We start from the raw sequence: 18,145 nt of genomic DNA, 5'->3' as shown, positions 1-18,145 counted from the left end.
TGATGGACACTGATACGCAGCACTGATGGGTACTGACAGGCAGCACTGATGGGCACTAATGAGGTTGCATTGATAATCAGGGCACTGTGTTCCCCCATGTTCTCACTGAAAAAAGAGCCCTGGTGCATGTCCTGCGTTAGTCTAAAATTTAAAAAAAAGTTTGCCTTTAGTTGCCACTGATAGGCACTAAGAGCTAGCACTGATGGGTACTGATAAGCGGCACTAATAGGCCACACTAATGGGTACTGATATGTGTCACAGATAGCTGGCACTAATACGCAGCACTGATGGGTACTGACAGGCAGCACTGATGGGCACTGATATGCAGCACTGATGGGTACTGATACGCAGCACTGATGTGCATTGATAGGAAGCACTGATGGGCACTGACAGGCAGCACTGATGGACACTGATGGGTACTCGACAGGCAGCACTGATGGGCACTGACAGGCTGCACTGATGGGCACTGACAGGTAGCATTGATGTGCACTGATACGCAGCACCGATAGGCAGCACTGATGGGCACTGACAGGCAGCACTGATGGGCACTGATAAGGCTGCATTGATAATCAGGGCACTGCATTCCCGCTGAAAGAAAAGCCCTGGTGCATGGCCTGCATTACTCTATCTAAAATGAAAAACTTTGCCTTTAGTTCTATATTAACTGGTGATTATTTTGTATCATGTGCATTTCCTCAAAATGAACGCTAGGTGGCGCCGATGTCCAAGAAATAATTCGGCAAACACCTCAGAAGAACGGAAGAAGTGACAACATCCAGAGGAGAGGAGAGAAGTGCCGGAGGAAATATGGTGAGTGGGCTGGAAGGCGGTCTGGATGGCTTTCTTATTTCTGATGTATCCCATCCATCAGTCAGCACACGTCACACAGGAGCTGTGGATAGGCTGGGGTCTCCTGTACACGGTGGGCGCCTTCAGAGGACAGAGCAGAGAAGGGCCCTCCCCATAGAGCTCTGCAGCCTGACCTGATCCCAGGGACTGTCCCCTCCCTGTGTGCCCCTCCTACAGTCTCTGCTGTCATGGTGGACATGGGAGTAATCCTCAGTACTCACAGCTAAACCCCAGGATGAAGGAGCTCTATTACTGAGGCCAGGGTTACCATCTGTCCCCAGGGAAAAGGCATCCCTGCTTCTGACCCTGGAATCCTGACCCTGGAATCCTGACCCCAGAATCCTGACCCCAGAATCCTGACCTCAGAATCCTGACCTAATAATCCTGACCCCAGAATCTTCACCCTGGAATCCTGACCCCAGAATCCTGACCCCAGAATCCTGACCCCAGAACTTTGTGCAGCACAGTGGCTAAATGGTTAGCACTTTCACCTAGGGTTGTTGGTTCGAATCCCAGCCATGGCACCACCTGCCTGGAGTTTGCATGTTCTCCCTGTGCCTGCGTGGGATTCCTCCGGGTACTCCGGTTTCCTCCCACACTCCAAAGACATGCTGGTAGGTTAATTGGCTCCTGTATGTGTATGTATGAATGTGAGTTAGGGACCTTGAGGGTTAGGGACTGATGTACAATATATATATATATATTCAGTGCTGTGTAAAATTGTTGGTGCTATATAAGTACCTGTAATAAATAAATAATATTACTTAATCCTGACTAGATGTGAGCTCAGGTGTGATCAGTCCCAAACCACCTGAGATATCCCACCAGGAAGTTGTCAGAGCCGACAGCCAATCATAGATGATGGAGGCAATCCCCACCCACAGCTGCATATATACAAGGGGTGTGTATACAGGTGGCTGTGCGCTGGGGAATGCCTCTGCTGCCTTTGACAGCTTCCTGGCAGGATTAGCAGGTTTGGTCTCCTGTCTGAACACAGCTGAGCTCATCACTACTCCCGACCCCTGCACTCAGTGTGTTACTTATTGTCTCATTGGGTGAGACAGCAGCAGGAGCCCATTGGCTCCCACTGCTGTCAATCACAGCCAGTGTGCCAATGAGAAGAGAACAGGGGGAGGGGCCGAGCCACGGCTCTATGTGTCTTATAGATGCACAAAGCAGTGGCTCAGGGACGAGCGTGCAACGGTGACCCCAGGGTGAGCGGCTTTCCCTGGGGGCACTACTCGAGGGGGAGGAGCCAGGAGTGTCGGGACACGAAAAGAAGAGGATTGGACTGCTCTGTGCAAAACCACTGCACAGAGCAGGTAAGTACAACATGTTTGTTATTTAAACAAAAAAAAACAAAGCTTTAGTGTCACTTTATTCCTGCACTCCCTGTGTTATTTAATTCTAACCCTTGCACTCTGTACTTTACTCAGTCTGATCCCTGCACTCTGTGCCTAACTGAAACCTAACTCCTAATTTCTGTGTGTTGCAGAATCCTGAACCCTCCACTCTGTGCGTTACTTAATTCTGCTCCCTGCACTCTGTGCTTTACTTAATCCTGACCCCTGCACTCAGTGTGTTACTTAATCCTGACCCCTGCACTCAGTGTGTTACTTAATCCTGACCCCTGCACTCAGTGTGTTACTTAATCCTGACCCCTGCACTCAGTGTGTTACTTAATCCTGACCCCTGCACTCAGTGTGTTACTTAATCATGACCCCTGCACTCAGTGTGTTACTTAATTCTGACCCCTGCTTTCTGCTTTACTTAATCCTGACCCCTGCACTCTGTGCCTGACTGAATCCTAACTCTTAATCTCTGTGTGTTGCGTAATCCTGACCCCTTAATCCTGACCCTGTACTCTGTGCCTGACTTAATCCTGACTCCTAATCTTTGTGTGTATTGTAATCCTGACCCCATGCACTCTGTGTGTTACTTAAAGTTACTAAACCCACAACAGTAAACTCAGTCTGTATATGCACAGGGCCAATCAGCACTGTCCAGACAGGTCAGGGGTTTTGCATCCTGCTAGAGCAGAAAGATAACTCCTCCTACAAGCTTTAACCAGTGCTTTGCTGAAGTCACAATACTATTCTAACTACTGATGAGAAAAGGTATTTAGCAGTGTATATTTACTAAAATAATTGCATTTCCATGTTCTGAGTACTGTGAGAGACCAGATATAGTGACTAAAGGGTCTTGGGTTTAGTAACAATTTAATGACTCCTGCACTCTGTGGGTTACTCAATCCTGACCCCTGCACTCTGTGCCTTATTGAAACCTGACTCCTGATCACTGTGCGTTACTTAATCCTGACCGCTGCACTCTGTGCCTTACTGAATCCTGACCTCTGTGGTATGTAATCCTGACCCCTGCACTCTGTGCCTTACTGAATCCTGACTCCTAATCCTTATGTGTTACTTAATCTTGGCCCTTGTATTCTGTGCTTTACTGAATCCAGTCTCCTGTACTCTATGCGTTACTTAATCCTGACCCCTGCACTCTGTGCCTTACTGAATCCTGACTCCTGATCTCTGTGTGTTAAGTAATCCTGACCCCTGCACTCTGTGCCTTACTGAATCCTGACTCCTGATCTCTGTGTGTTAAGTAATCCTGACCCCTGCACTCTGTGCCTTACTGAATCCTGACTCCTAATCCTTATGTGTTACTTAATCTTGGCCCTTGTATTCTGTGCCTTACTGAATCCAGACTTCTGTACTCTATAGATTACTTATTCCTGACTCCTGCACTCTGTTCCTTACTAAATCCTGACTCCTGTATTCTGTGGGTTACTTAATTATGATCTCTCTACTCTGTGCCTTACTGAATCCTGACTCCTGATCTTTGTGTGTTACTTAATCCTGGCCCTTGTATTCTGTGCCTCACTGATTCTAGACTCCTGTACTTATGCGTTACTTAATCCTGACCCCTGCACTCTGTGCCTTGCTAAATCCTGACTCCTGTATTCCGTGGGTTACTTAATTATAATCTCTACTCTGTGCCTTGCTGAATCCTGACCTCTGGGTGTTATTTAATCCTGACCCCTGCACGCTGTGCGTTACTTAATCTTGACTCCTGAACTCTGTGAATTACCAAATCCTGACCACTGCACTCTGTGTGCTACTTAATCCTGACCACTGCACTCTGTGTGCTACTTAATCCTGACCACTGCACTCTGTGTGCTACTTAATCCTGACCACTGCACGCTGTGTGTTACTTACTCTCGACCTCAGAACTGTGTGTGTTATTTAATTCAGACCCCTTAGCTCTCTGTGTTGCTTAATCCTGGCCCCTGCACTCTATGCGTTATGCTCTCTTCACCCATAGCAGTACTGGTTTAGGTATTATTTAACCATACCCCTTTATACCCCGTCCACTGTTACCCAGTGTGACAACCCCCACAATTCACAGTGGTGTGCTACGCATGACACATGAGGCATTATTTGTGGTTATTCCTCCAAAGCTTGCCACTTGTTTTAAAAGTCTGTGACCAGTTCTTTCAGGGTGTGATAAAAAATGGGGGTGTGAATTTGTGGGTGTGCCTACAAATGAGGGTGTGGTTTTGTCAGCATGGCCAGTAGGGTGTCCCCAGATTTCATTTTGAAAGTCTGGTAACCTTATCATCGTTCGGCTCCATTCACGCTGAGCTGAGCGTTTTTCAGGTGCTTTGTCAAGGGTTTTTACTGGCGTTTTTTTTTAGCAGATTTGAAAATATAGGCATTTTTTCAGACGTTTTTCATTTAGGCGTTTTTGCTGTGGCCAATAGAAATAGAAATTCTGCCATTTGAGATGAAAACACCTGATAAAAAAACTTGAAATAAAGCTTGAAAAAACACTCATTCCCACTGTTCAGGGGTTTTCTATTCAACTCCATGGGGCCTGAAAAGCAGCGCAAGTACTTTTTTGAGTGACAGGTGTTTTGCTACAGGCGACAGAACTCTCAGGTGTGAACAGGGGCCATTGGAAATAATGGGATTTTACTTGTTGAGTATTTTTGAGCATTGAGCTTCGAGCTGAAAAACTCTCAGTTGTGAATGGGGTCCTATATTGGTACAGTTTGACACAATGTAATATGAACATCTCATACCTGAAGAGCTGCTGGGGAAGCTGACGATCTCAGTAGTAGTCAGTTCTACTACAGTGATAGCTGGGATCTTCCAGGTCCTCGCTCGCCACTACCATCATTCTCAGAGCACCTTGTTTTTTTCTTTTAATGAATATGACACATTCTCTGATTGGATGGGGTGGAGAGGAGGGCAGTGGCAGAGAAAGGGCAGTGATATGATATCTGCTTCATGAAGCCACACACATAGAACCTGAGCAGGACCCAGAAGACCCCAGTTTTCACTTTAGTAGCACTGACTACTTCAGTGATTCTGAGCTTCCCCATAGGCCTCTCAGGTATGAGACATACATATGACATTGTGCCAAGCTGGACCAACCTAAGAGTACAATACAGAGTGTACCTGGAGGTCAGATGTAGGCACTACTAGTACACATTTCGGAGAACTGGGATATAAGAGAACGTAGAAAACAAACGTTTTAGGAAAACTGTTATGCTATTTTTGCAGATTTTTGTTCTTAACTGCTTCCCGAACACCCTATAGCAGAACTACTGGTACAGGGCGGCAGGGCTGCGCAAAATCATATATATATGTGTATATATATATATATATATATATATATATATATATATATATATATATACACATATATGTGATTTTGTATTTCCGGGTAGGGGGCATGCTTGCGTGTCCCACTAGACACGCCACCATCGGTGGCTACAGCTGTCGATCACCGGGTCCCGGATGGAGATTCCCCACTGGCACCCGGCGATTGCCGAGGAACACTGACAGGGGAGAGGTCTGTATGTAAACAATACAGATCTGTCCCCTTTCAGCCAAGTACAGGGACCATCATTGTATTGCAGAGCAATACAAAGCAGCGTGCTTACATAGTAAAGCACACACAGACAACACAGCAAAACAGCACACAGTTAACGCCATTTGTGGATGCTATAACTTTCATGTAAATCAATTAATTTACATGTGTTGGGCTTTTTTTAGCCAAGACATGTCACAGAATACATTTTGTCCTAAATTTATGACAAAATTAGATTTTTAAAATGTTTTACTGGGTATGTTTTATAGCAAAAAGTAAAAAATATTGTTTTTTTTATAACGCAAAAAATAAAAAACGCACATGCCAATAAATACAATCGAAAGAAAGCTCCATTTGTGGGAAAAAAGGACATACATTGCATTTGGGTGCAGCATTGCATGACCGCGCAATTGCAGCACCTGATCACAACAAATGGCCTGGTCAGGAAGGGAGGTAAATCCTCTGGTGGTTAAAGGATAAATGCCCTTTCACATAAAGTTCATCCAGTGCAGACAAAGTCATCAAAGTGGCCCCGTACAAGAACAATTGTTACCCCCCACTCCAAGAAGAAATCTTTTCACTTTGGAGATAGCTGGAGAGATGCTGACAGGAGGAAAAGGAAGAGGCATTGTACGTGTCGCCCACCAGCCAGATGCATATCTATTATACATGGGTCCTAAATTCTGGGGGCCATTGTGCAGCTGCACAGCCAGTACACGCAGTATGTCCACCTCTGAGTGCTCTTCTCCTGTCTGTCCAACAAACATGACCTAAAGGACCCCAGTGTCCCCTCCTTAGGTGTATACTTATCCTGAGGAGGGAGATGGTCCCTGTACTTGGCTTCTGTTGTGTCTCTGCACCTTTAAGAAGGAATTAGTTCCCTTCAGGCGTATCTACCTTTAATCTGTTTATTGGTGTGTGGATCCCAGGATGGGAACTTTGTTTTAATTTTTAATTTTGTTTGCATCAGACCGGTTTTGCGTGACCATACACGTCAATGGAAGTGCAAAACAAGCTTGAAGCAGGTCAAATACAGATCATAGGTTAAGTGCAACCTTTCAGCGTGTTCCGAATGATCTCAAAACCATTTGATGTCAATGCCGTCAACACGGGTAGTGGATCTCTTTTCAGAGGTTAGGTGGCTGAGTGGCAATTTGCGGATTGGGAAGCAATACTACCTGTTTTTTCTAAGATCCCAAAAATTATTTCTATGATTCCAAGTGCTTGGCATGTGATTGCATTGACTTTAATGGTCACAGTTTGGCAAGTGGAATGCCTGCAATCACAGCATGAAAAGGTAAAATTGCTGCACTGCAGTACATTGTGGAAATATACACAGAGCCTTGCCCGCAATGTCCACTTGTAGCTGAGCAGTTGAGGAGTAAAATTGTGAATCAACCACCTATTTTTTCCACCCTTTTGCCTCCTATGTGAATGAGGCCAGAGAGTCAGTCTTGTAGCTGAATTTAAAGCAGCTGTTCCTCTTTTTAATCTGTATTATTAATTACTTATTTGAAATCAAAAATGTTTTAAAGATCACTTTTTGTTCTGTTAAAATGATCTTCCAGCACAAATCCTCTGGATTTAGTTCAGTTTTTATTTTAGAGGGTAGAATAAAACAAGTTTGATCAGTTGTAATTGACTAGGCTCTTGACTACGCTCTTAAAGCTGGCCATACACTATACAATTTTCTTATTCAATTTCCTTTAGATTTACCATCTGCTATGTAGTGCAGGGGCCTGCCTGACTGCATACAAACTGAAAGTGTTTAGGTTTGACCTCATGTTATATGGCAGGGGTACTGAATTAAAATTCAAGGAGGACCGGTTGGTAACATTTTCTTTCTGTAGAGCCCCCATATCACAGCTCCCCCATCACTTCGCAGCCCCCATATCACAGCTCCCCCATCACTTCACAGCCCCCATATCACAGTTCCCCCATCACTTCACAGCCCCCATATCACAGCTCCCCCTCTCACTTCGCAGCCCCCATATCACAGCTCCCCCATCACTTCACAGCCCCCATATCACAGTTCCACCATCACTTCACAGCCCCCATATCACAGCTCCCCCTCTACCACCACAGTTCCCCCATATCACAGCTCTCCTTCTCACACCACAGTGCCCCAGTATTACAGCTCCCCCTTCCACAGCACAGTTACCCATTTATCACAGCCCCCCCCCCCCATTTCACAGCTCCCATATCACAGCTCCCCCATCACTTCACAGCCCCCATATCACAGCTCCCCCTCTCACTTTGCAGCCCCCATATCACAGCTCCCCCATTACTTCACAGCCCCCATATCACAGCTCCCCCATCACTTCACAGCCCCCATATCACAGCTCCCCCTCTCACTTCGCAGCCCCCATATCACAGCTCCCCCATCACTTCACAGCCCCCATATCACAGCTCCCCCATCACTTCACAGCCCCCATATCACAGTTCCCCCATCACTTCACAGCCCCCATATCACAGCTCCCCCTCTCACTTCGCAGCCCCCATATCACAGCTCCCCCATCACTTCACAGCCCCCATATCACAGTTCCACCATCACTTCACAGCCCCCATATCACAGCTCCCCCTCTACCACCACAGTTCCCCCATATCACAGCTCTCCTTCTCACACCACAGTGCCCCAGTATTACAGCTCCCCCTTCCACAGCACAGTTACCCATTTATCACAGCCCCCCCCCCCCCCATTTCACAGCTCCCATATCACAGCTCCCCCATCACTTCACAGCCCCCATATCACAGCTCCCCCTCTCACTTCACAGCCCCCATATCACAGCTCCCCCATTACTTCACAGCCCCCATATCACAGCTCCCCCATCACTTCACAGCCCCCATATCACAGCTCCCCCTCTCACTTCGCGGCCCCCATATCACAGCTCCCCCATCACTTCACAGCCCCCATATCACAGTTCCCCCATCACTTCACAGCCCCCATATCACAGCTCCCCCTCTCACTTCGCAGCCCCCATATCACAGCTCCCCCATCACTTCACAGCCCCCATATCACAGCTCCCCCATCACTTCACAGCCCCCATATCACAGCTCCCCCTCTCACTTCACAGCCCGGCATATCACAGTTCCCCCTCTCACTTCACAGCCCGCCATATCACAGCTCCCCCTCTCACTTCGCAGCCCCCACATCACAGCTCCCCCTCTCACTTCACAGCCCGGCATATCACAGTTCCCCCTCTCACTTCACAGCCTGCCATATCACAGCTCCCCCTCTCACTTCGCAGCCCCCATATCACAGCTCCCCCATCACTTCACAGCCCCCATATCACAGCTCCCCCATCACTTCACAGCCCCCATATCACAGCTCCCCCTCTCACTTCACAGCCCCCATATCACAGTTCCCCCTCTCACTTCACAGCCCGCCATATCACAGTTCCCCCTCTCACAGCCCCCCATTTAACAACCCCCCCCCCATATCACAGCTCCCCCTCTCACTTCGCAGCCCCCATATCACAGCTTCCCCCTCTCACAAGCCCCCTCATTTTATAGTCCCCCCCTCACTACACAGCCCCCCATATCATAACTCCCACCTCTCACTTCATAGCCCCCCTCTCACAGGCCCCCCATTTCACAGCTCCCCCCACACTTCACAGCCCCATTATCACAGCTCCCTCCTCTCACAGCCCATTTCACAGCCCCCCATATGGGATGGAACGGTGGTGGCAAGCTGGTACATTCAGAAACGGAGTCTTTCCTTCCATTCTTCCCCCCCCCCTCTTCCCTGCTGTGACTTTAACATCAGCGGCGACAACAGCAGCGGCAGGCGAGTATTGTACATACAGAAGAGTAAGTAAAGTCCACCCTGCCATTCCTTCTGATTTCTAACGGCTGCAGTGGCTGGAGGAGAGGAGTCCTTTCAGGCTGCTAAGTGGTGTGGACGTGGTCTGGACAGGACTGCCACTCTGTCTGTATTTGGACCATGGTCTGCCATTTAGTGACGCCTGTTATATGGCTTTGGTAAATATGAAGAAAAATTGTAGAAGAAAATTGTAATGTATGGCCAGCCATTGTTGCTGCCAAACTTGGCATGTGATGCCTGAGCCGTTCTTAGAAAGCCATAGATTATCCAGTTTTCTCTTCTTCCAGCAGGGGTGGAAGGAAAGAAAATCACCTGATTCCCTCAGTCAGTGTTGATGGGGGAATCTCTCCCACAGCGCTGTTGTGCTCTGCCGGCGGGGAGACTTCACTGCTAGCAGAACACAGTTATCACTGCTAGCAGCTATAACCACCAGCAGTAATTGCGTGCAAAAAATCTGATAGGCTGTTGTACTGAAATCGATCGATGGATCAGCTTCAGTACAACCAGCCTGCCCATTTAGGCTGGTCCTTGATTAACCAGCCAAGATTCAATCCATCTATTGCCAGTTTTAGATTCCATAATAATTGAGCAGTCAGATACCATAAACTGTAGATGTTCTGTTTTTCTATATTGTGGCCAGAAAGTACCACTTGCTAGGACACCAGCTGGCAACTTTTAATCATGGTGACTCAAAAAATGTTTCTCAGTAGAACCCTGTTGAACTCATTTTCCAACAAAAATATTATTATTATAAGCATTTAAAGTGACACTAAAGCTTGTTTTTTGTTCTAAAATAAAAAAAACGTCTATACTTACCTACTCTATGCAGTGCTTTTGCACAGAGCAGCTCTGATCCTTTTCTGTTTGGGTCCCCTCCAGCACTCCTGGCTCCTCCTCCTCGAGCAGTGCCCCCAGGGAAAGCCGCTGCTGCCCAGGCTCTCCTGTGTGCCCCTGGCCTGCAGTGCTTTTAGCTTCCCTCCTCTGCTTCCTACCGGCAGCTGCAAGCACACAATAGGTTCCTTCAGGATAGTGGGGGAAGGGTCCGGTAAATATGTCACATTTACCAGTCCCTCTCTTCCATGAATGACCACAATGAGTGATCAGTACCAATCACTCACTGTGTTCATTGATAACTGAAGCATAGTATACTGTTTTTTTGGGGGGGGGTCTCAGGTTGGCTGTATGGAGCCCCGTGGTTTCTAACAGAAGCCCTGGGCAGAGTGACGTAAATACGTGATCTGCTTCCTTCCGGGTTAGGGGCATGCACAAGCACAGATATGGCAGCTGATTTCAGCCACTGATTTTGGCTGGTTAGCTGATCGGCTTTATCCAATCACACACAGAGTTCTGTGTTTACAAACATAGCCGATCACCACCATTACTAGGATAGGGGGAGATTTACTAAAACTGAAGGGTGCAAAATCTGGTGCAACTCTGAATAGAAACCAATCAGCTTCCAGGTTTTATTGTCAAAGCTTAACTTAACAAGCTGAGGTTAGAAGCTGATTGGTTACCATGTACAGCTGCACCAGATTCTGAGTGCTCCAGTTTTAGTAAATCTTCTCCACTCTGTCATAGCTGTGTAAATTCCAGTATATATACCATAGTTTGTAGACAGTATAACTTTCACACAAACCAATTGATATATACTTATTGGGATTTTTTTTAACCAAAGACATATAGCAGAATACATTTTGGCCTAAATTTATGAAGAAATTCGATTTTTTCTAGTTTTATTGGATATGTTTATAAAAGAAAGAAAATATTTTTTTGTTTTGTTCATATAATAAAAATAAAAAACTCAGTAGTGATCAAATAGCACCAAAAGAAAGCGGTATTTGTGTGGAAAAATTATATAAATTTCATTTGTGTGCAGTGTTGCAATTGCCAGTTAAAGTAGCATAGTACTGAATAGCAAAATATGTGCTAGTCATGAAGGGGGTAAAATCTTACAGAGATCAAGTGGTTAAGTCAATGTTGACTCCTGGAGACCTAGGGGATAGTCTTTCTTCAGTCTTCACAATGGCATGTTCGTACTCTTTGTGAGAGTATCCATCTACCTTATTGCTGGTCCTTCTTTCCTTTTCACTCAAACTTTTTCAGTCAAAATTGTCTCTTCCTTTGAGTTGGGAACCCTACAGGTAACACATGTAGTGCATACAGTATGATCAGAGTCAAAAAGTCTCATTGAAGTTATTGATGGCGCTGTATATTTCATGTTATATTCGGTGTATATTAGAGCAGTGTTTCTCAACCTTTTTCCTATCAGGGCACCCTTGAAAAGCACCCCAGTTTAAGGCTTGATTCACTTTACTGCATATCAAAATCACACGTGTTCCTGACACAAAGACAAACATGCTGCTCCTTAGCAGATACACAGGGTAGTCATTCATTTTTAATAGTACCCCACACATTGACAAATGCAGTGTGTTTTCGGTGCAGCACAATTGTTATATAAAGGGAATTCTTGCCCTGTGTTTCTGTGTGTAGGGAAGCCCACTGAAATGAATGGACTGGCTTCTATGCAGCAGCTCAGATGTGAACCTCTATTTTGGGGTGCTCACCTCCACAATCCATGCCCCTTCTCTGCTCACCTGCACATCCCAAACCCCCTCTCTACTCACCTCCACACCCTCTTCTCTGCTCACCTCTGTTCCCCTAAACCCCCTCTACCCACCTCTGTACCCAAAAAAACCCTCTGCTCAACTCTATACCAGAACCCCCTGTATGCTTATCTCTGTACCCCAGACCTCCCTCTCTACTCACCTCTGAACCCATAACGCCCCACTCACCTCTGTACCACTAAACCCCTAACACCCCTCTCTGTTCCCCTATCCCCCCTCTCTGTTCACCTCTATACCCCATACTCCCTACTCTCTTCTCAACACTGCACCCCAAACTCCCCACTCTCTGCTCAACTCTTCTCTCTCTTCACCTTTGTACTCCTAACCCCCCCCCCCACATTCACCTCTGTATCCCCCTCTCTGCTCACCCCTATATCACAAACCCCATGTCTGCTCACCTCTGTATACCAAACCCCCAGTCTGCTCACCTCTGTACCCCAAACTCCTTTCTCTGTTCACCTCTGTACCCCCAAACCCCTCTTTGCTAACTTTTGTGCCCCAAACCCTCTCACTGCTCACATCTCTACCCCATTCTCTCTGCAAGCCAACCCTCACCCTCCCCACAAGGCTGGCTGAGTAAGGCGTGTGGCAAGGCTAGTGAACTTCAAGGGCATATGGATGGCTGTAGGATGTAGCTCTGCATTGAGTATAGCTCAGCATTGGCGGCCGTTGGCAGACTTATCAGGTACCTGCTACTTGCCCCCTTACTGGCCCTGCATAACACTCATAGCCTTGCACTGGCATGACGTACTGCCCTATAGGGGAGGTGGAGAAATCAGGACACAGTAAGCAGTCTCCCCCTTCCTCTGCTCTTCATTGCACCGTGCGCTGCGAGCTCCTGCTGTGAGATGTGTAACACAGTTTGGCGGAGCGAAAGCTTGGTCAAGTCTGACAGCCTTTTCAACAAGGATGCCATGGCAGCCCTGCTGACCCCAGGTGGCGCCCCAGAGTACCGCGTCACTTTTTTTTTTCTATGGTTGAACTGGATGGACTTTTGTCTTTTTTCAGCCAGACTAACTATGTAACTATGTAACCCCAGTTATGAAAGGCTGTATTAGAGTAGAAATATGTGTGCTCATACACTAGCATGCAAATCTGTGATTGGTCATATTCTGCCTGAGAAAAGGAAGCAAGGTAGTCAAATAGAGCATCTCTTATGACAGTCCAGTTTTTGTAGACTTTTATGCAGATGTTGTAATGAGTCCTTTTAATCATCAGAAAGGAGTGTTGTTACATAAATAGATTTTGCTGAATTTTGGAAATCAGTTTGTGACTGACCAAATTGTGTTTCACAGCCCTCAGTCACGGCTGCTGATTCTGAGCCAGCAGGCATGGCTCCTGATCATCTGACCACTGGGAGAGACATTGATATAAAGGGCTGCTAGGAGGTGTATTGCTAAGATATTTGTGTCTAAAGTCACATTAGGGGTTCTGTGTATAAAAAAATCTGCTGTGCAAAAATGTAATTCACTTGCACAGGATCCACAAAATGTCACCATCATTTTTCTTATAGGTTTATTTCATAGGATTGTCAGCACCATCTAATGGCAGTAATGTGGTATTTTTCCCTGAAATACCTTGGTCAGGAAAAATACCGCATTATTGCCACTAGATGGTGCTGACCATGCTAGGAAATAAACCTGTTAGGATAATTACTGTGAAGAATCAGGGGTGTGGAATTTTTTTTTAAGCTGCTTGTCCAAGGGACTAAATCGGGAACCCAGTCTACTTCTCCCTCATGACAATCTACTTGTCCTGATAAAAAAAAATAATTGCCAGGATGGAAAATATGAAGGGTTGATTTTTTTTTTTGTTAGGTAGAGGCGCTTTTAGGAATGTCTGGGGCTTTATAGCAACTTTAATTTTTTATTATCATTATATTATTATACAGGATTTATATAGCGATAACAGTTTGCGCAGCACTTTACAAAATTAAGGTAGGCAATTTTTATGTCGCTAGGTATTTGTCAGAGGATTTTTAAAGCAATTTTTTATTTGAAATACACTTTTTTTAATTTTAATGCAAAAAAACACAATACACAACCCAATTTTTTTGGTAAAATATAGATGATGTTATGCCGAGTAAACTGCTACCAAATATGTTATGCTTTAAAATGGAACAAGCCCATGCAACAGCCACAAACAAAGTAAATTTTACTATCCATAGGTGACACTTTAAAAGCCTTTACAAGTTACCACCTTGGATTCACACAGGGGGTCTGGTAATAGATTTACTGCATATATGGGACGATCACTGCTTACCGTATTTTTCGCCATATAAGACGCTCTGGAATATAAGACGCACCCAATTTTAAAGGAGGAAAATCTAGAAAAAAAAGATTCTGAACCCAATACATATAGTAATTCATCCCCCATATAGTAATTCATCCCCCATATAGTAATTCATCCCCCATATAGTAATTCATCCCCCATAGTAATTCATCCCCCATATAGTAATTCATCCCCCATAGTAATTCATCCCCCATATAGTAATTCATCCCCCATATAGTAATTCATCCCCCATATAGTAATTAATCCCCCATATAGTAATTCATCCCCCATAGTAATTCATCCCCCATATAGTAATTCATCCCCCATATAGTAATTCATCCCCCATATAGTAATTCATCCCCATATAGTAATTCATCCCCCATATAGTAATTCATCCCCCATAGTAATTCATCCCCCATAGTAATTCATCCCCCATATAGTAATTCATCCCCCATATAGTAATTCATCCCCCATATAGTAATTCATCCCCCATATAGTAATTCATCCCCCATAGTAATTCATCCCCCATATAGTAATTCATCCCCCATATAGTAATTCATCCCCATATAGTAATTCATCCCCCATATAGTAATTCATCCCCCATATAGTATATTCCCCCCTATAGTAATTCATCCCCCATATAGTAATTCATCCCCCATAGTAATTCATCCCCCCTATAGTAATTCATCCCCCATATAGTAATTCATCCCCCCTATAGTAATTCATCCCCCATATAGTAATTCATCCCCCATATAGTAATTCATCCCCCATAGTAATTCATCCCCCATATAGTAATTCATCCCCCATAGTAATTCATCCCCCCTATAGTAATTCATCCCTCCTATAGTAATTCATTCCCCATATTGTGTCAATTCACTTACCTTTGCTCCGCGCGTTCCTCTCGCCGTGTTCCCGCGCCGTTCCGGTCTTCAGGGCGGACTGTGAGAGGAGAGGAGTTCGTCACGCTGCCCCGCCTACATCCTGTCCGCCCCGTAGTTTGCCCATTGCTGATCCACGAGCAGAGGGGGTGATGACGTCAGCACGCACCGTCGGGTGTACCAAGATGGCCGACCGCTGCAGAGATAGGCCAAAGCCGCGGCCTTTCCTACGGCCGTGGCCGCGCCTCACAGATTCTCTATTCGTCGTATAAGACGCACCAACTTTTCCCCCCCAGTTTTGGGGAAGAAAAATGCGTCTTATACGGCGAATAGAGAGAGAATCTGTGAGGCGCGGCCACGGTATGTGCGTGCAGGACCAACTTATGCTCTCGCCTTTGTGTGTTAGAATGGGGGTGCTTAACTTTTTTTTTTTAATATTTATTTTTATACTGTCTTTCATTTTTTTTTTTTTTTTACTTTTATTGCTGTCACACAGAAAGTAAACATCCCTTGTTACAGCATTAGGCAGTGACAATTACTCTTTATGGAGAGATCTGGAGTCAGTAAGACCCCAGATCCCTTCTCTGCCCTTAAAGCATTTGATCACAACAAAATTGGTGTGATCAAATGCTTTCCATTTTTAAAAATGCCGCCATTTACATCCGGGGAAAGCGGAAGTGATGTACATCACTTCCTGTTTCCAATATTAGAGGTGGACAGAGTGGTTCTGGTCTTTTTCCGCCTCTATGATCAGCCAGCAGAAGCATCAGTTGGTTGATTGGGTGTCCCAGTGGGACAGGACTAGGACTAGGGTTATCACCTTTTCTTCAAACCAAACTCAGACACTTTAGTGGCACAGTGCAATTTTTTGTTTTCTGTATACACTTTAGGGCTGTAAAAGAGCTGGGACACCTTTTGGATGCTCCAAGGAGGGGGTGCCAGTAGGGCAGTGACCGGTGCCAGTAGAACATTAAAGCAGCCCATTCAAGTGAATGGGGGCTTCCTGCATTCATGTGCAATGCATGCAGTTGGGGGCGCTGCTGTGGGGATTAAACAGGTGGTGAGGAGGAGACATAACATCTGAATGTGGATTGCTCTTCAGAGGGCACCATATGTAAATATGCCCTAAGGCTGTTCAGCTATTCCAGTATTTTCTGTGCAGTCAGCAGGGAACTGGGGCAGGAACAGAACTACTGCTGAGTAACCTCTTGTGTGCTGCAATTACAAAAAAACTTCTCAGCTGGGTGCCAGGGGAAGGAACAGGACTATTTAACCCCTGGGCTTAAGTGCTTGCATCTTGTACTTCTCTGCACCGTTCAAGGTTTATGCAGCGGTTCCTGACCTCCACTAACCCTTATACAGCAATTCAGACTATTTGTAGAGTCCAGACGGTCTGTTCACTACTATATCAATCCTCAGGGGTATGGAATTGCCAGGAACCGCAGCACAAGGATTACTCATCCGGTGCCCAAAAATAGTCCCGGTGGAGTAATTCTTGTGCTGTGGTTCCTGGCAATTCCATACCCCGGCGCAGTGGTATAGAAGTGAAGGTTGGGACTGTTGCACAAGGCCTAGACCGCTGTGTCTGACATACATTAGTCCTGTTCTTCCTCTAGCCCCCAGCTGAGCAGATGGAGCCCAGAGCCACAGTCCCTAGATGGGACAGCCCATCCCATTGGCGGCGGGAGGGGGGGTCATCCACCGGCTCTAGACCCTACTGCTTGCCCGCAGCAGGGCTAAATGTGGAAAAGAAACCTCTTGCCCGGCGCCCAGAACTACATGTGTCGGGCATCAGGCGATAGAAATTTAATGTCCCTGAGAAACGCGGAGCCTATGCAAATGATTGACACAGCAGATTTTTTTAATACACAGACCCCATGGTGTGTAGTATCAATGCTGAGCTGCATTTAGGCCTGTTCTCAGTCAGGAAGATTTTAAAGCAGAGCTTGACAAATCCCAGGTGCCAGGTCGCCATGGAGACTAGAAATTGCATCTTGGCGCCTAGGTTCACACACTGCCTCCCATGGATATCAATGCAAAAACGACTCCCATAGACTTCAATGTGAAAATGTCTCCCATAGACTTTAATGCAAAAACGCTTCCCATAGACTTCAATGTGAAAACTCCTGTCAATTGCAATTGTGCGTGAACAATTTTTTCCGGTCAGTTCTCTAGCTGTGTTGGAACTCCTGCTCGCGTCCAATGATCAGACTTGTCCTGAGTGTGATGCTTCCTCTTCTCAATGCTCCTGTGCAGCTGGGAACAGAGGGTATGTGATCACTTAAAAAATAGGGGTAAAAAAGTGTATATAGTGTTTTTTTTTATCTATACACAAATCTTTTGCCTGTCATTTCTATTTTAAACTGATTGGGTTGTTTTGTAAGGTGAGGTTTGACAATCACTGTATGATGGATTTGTTTTCTTTTATTATTAAGCTGGATTTTTACTGTTTTTGAGAAAACACCAGCACTAACTCCAAACTTAGTACATTGCTCTGTCTCTTTAAAATCCTGTGTAGAATCAGTGAAATGTTGCACAATAACTATATTGTTTTCTGTTTGAATATCCTCTTTTAGCATCTGCAGGGCTGATCCCATGATCTGATTTCACAGACGGCTTGTGTTATAAACACACAACACATACAATTCAGGGCTGTGACAGTCAACAAAACAGAAATCCCTGCACAGGAAAGGTTGTAGAAAGCTTGCAATGTAAATACAATGTAATGCAGTCGGGTTTTGTTACAGTAGATTTACACTTCAGCTGAAGTCTTTGGAAATATAAACACGGAAATGTAACCAGTTATTAGGGTTGGA

At 45.6% G+C, this 18,145-nt stretch overlaps 1 protein-coding gene across 2 annotated transcripts in view; it reads left to right on the top strand.

Annotated features, from left to right (window-relative positions):
* The first annotated feature begins 753 nt into the window (after positions 1 to 753).
* Positions 754 to 18,145, top strand: part of PIK3CG (phosphatidylinositol-4,5-bisphosphate 3-kinase catalytic subunit gamma) — a 62,033-nt gene continuing 44,641 nt past the window's right edge. The window contains exon 1 of one of the 2 annotated variants that reach the window (XM_089685274.1): positions 754 to 810. In XM_089685274.1, coding sequence (XP_089541400.1) covers positions 808 to 810 — 3 coding nt within the window. In that variant the 5' untranslated portion in view covers positions 754 to 807. The other variant, XM_089685264.1, reaches the window with a different exon arrangement.

Source organism: Staurois parvus, unplaced genomic scaffold (assembly GCF_062004578.1).
Source record: "Staurois parvus isolate SC_StPar_1 unplaced genomic scaffold, SC_StPar_1.0 ptg000019l, whole genome shotgun sequence".
Lineage (NCBI taxonomy): Eukaryota > Metazoa > Chordata > Amphibia > Anura > Ranidae > Staurois > Staurois parvus.
Note: the sequence above shows the minus strand (reverse complement) of the source record. Positions and strands in the feature narration are given on the sequence as shown.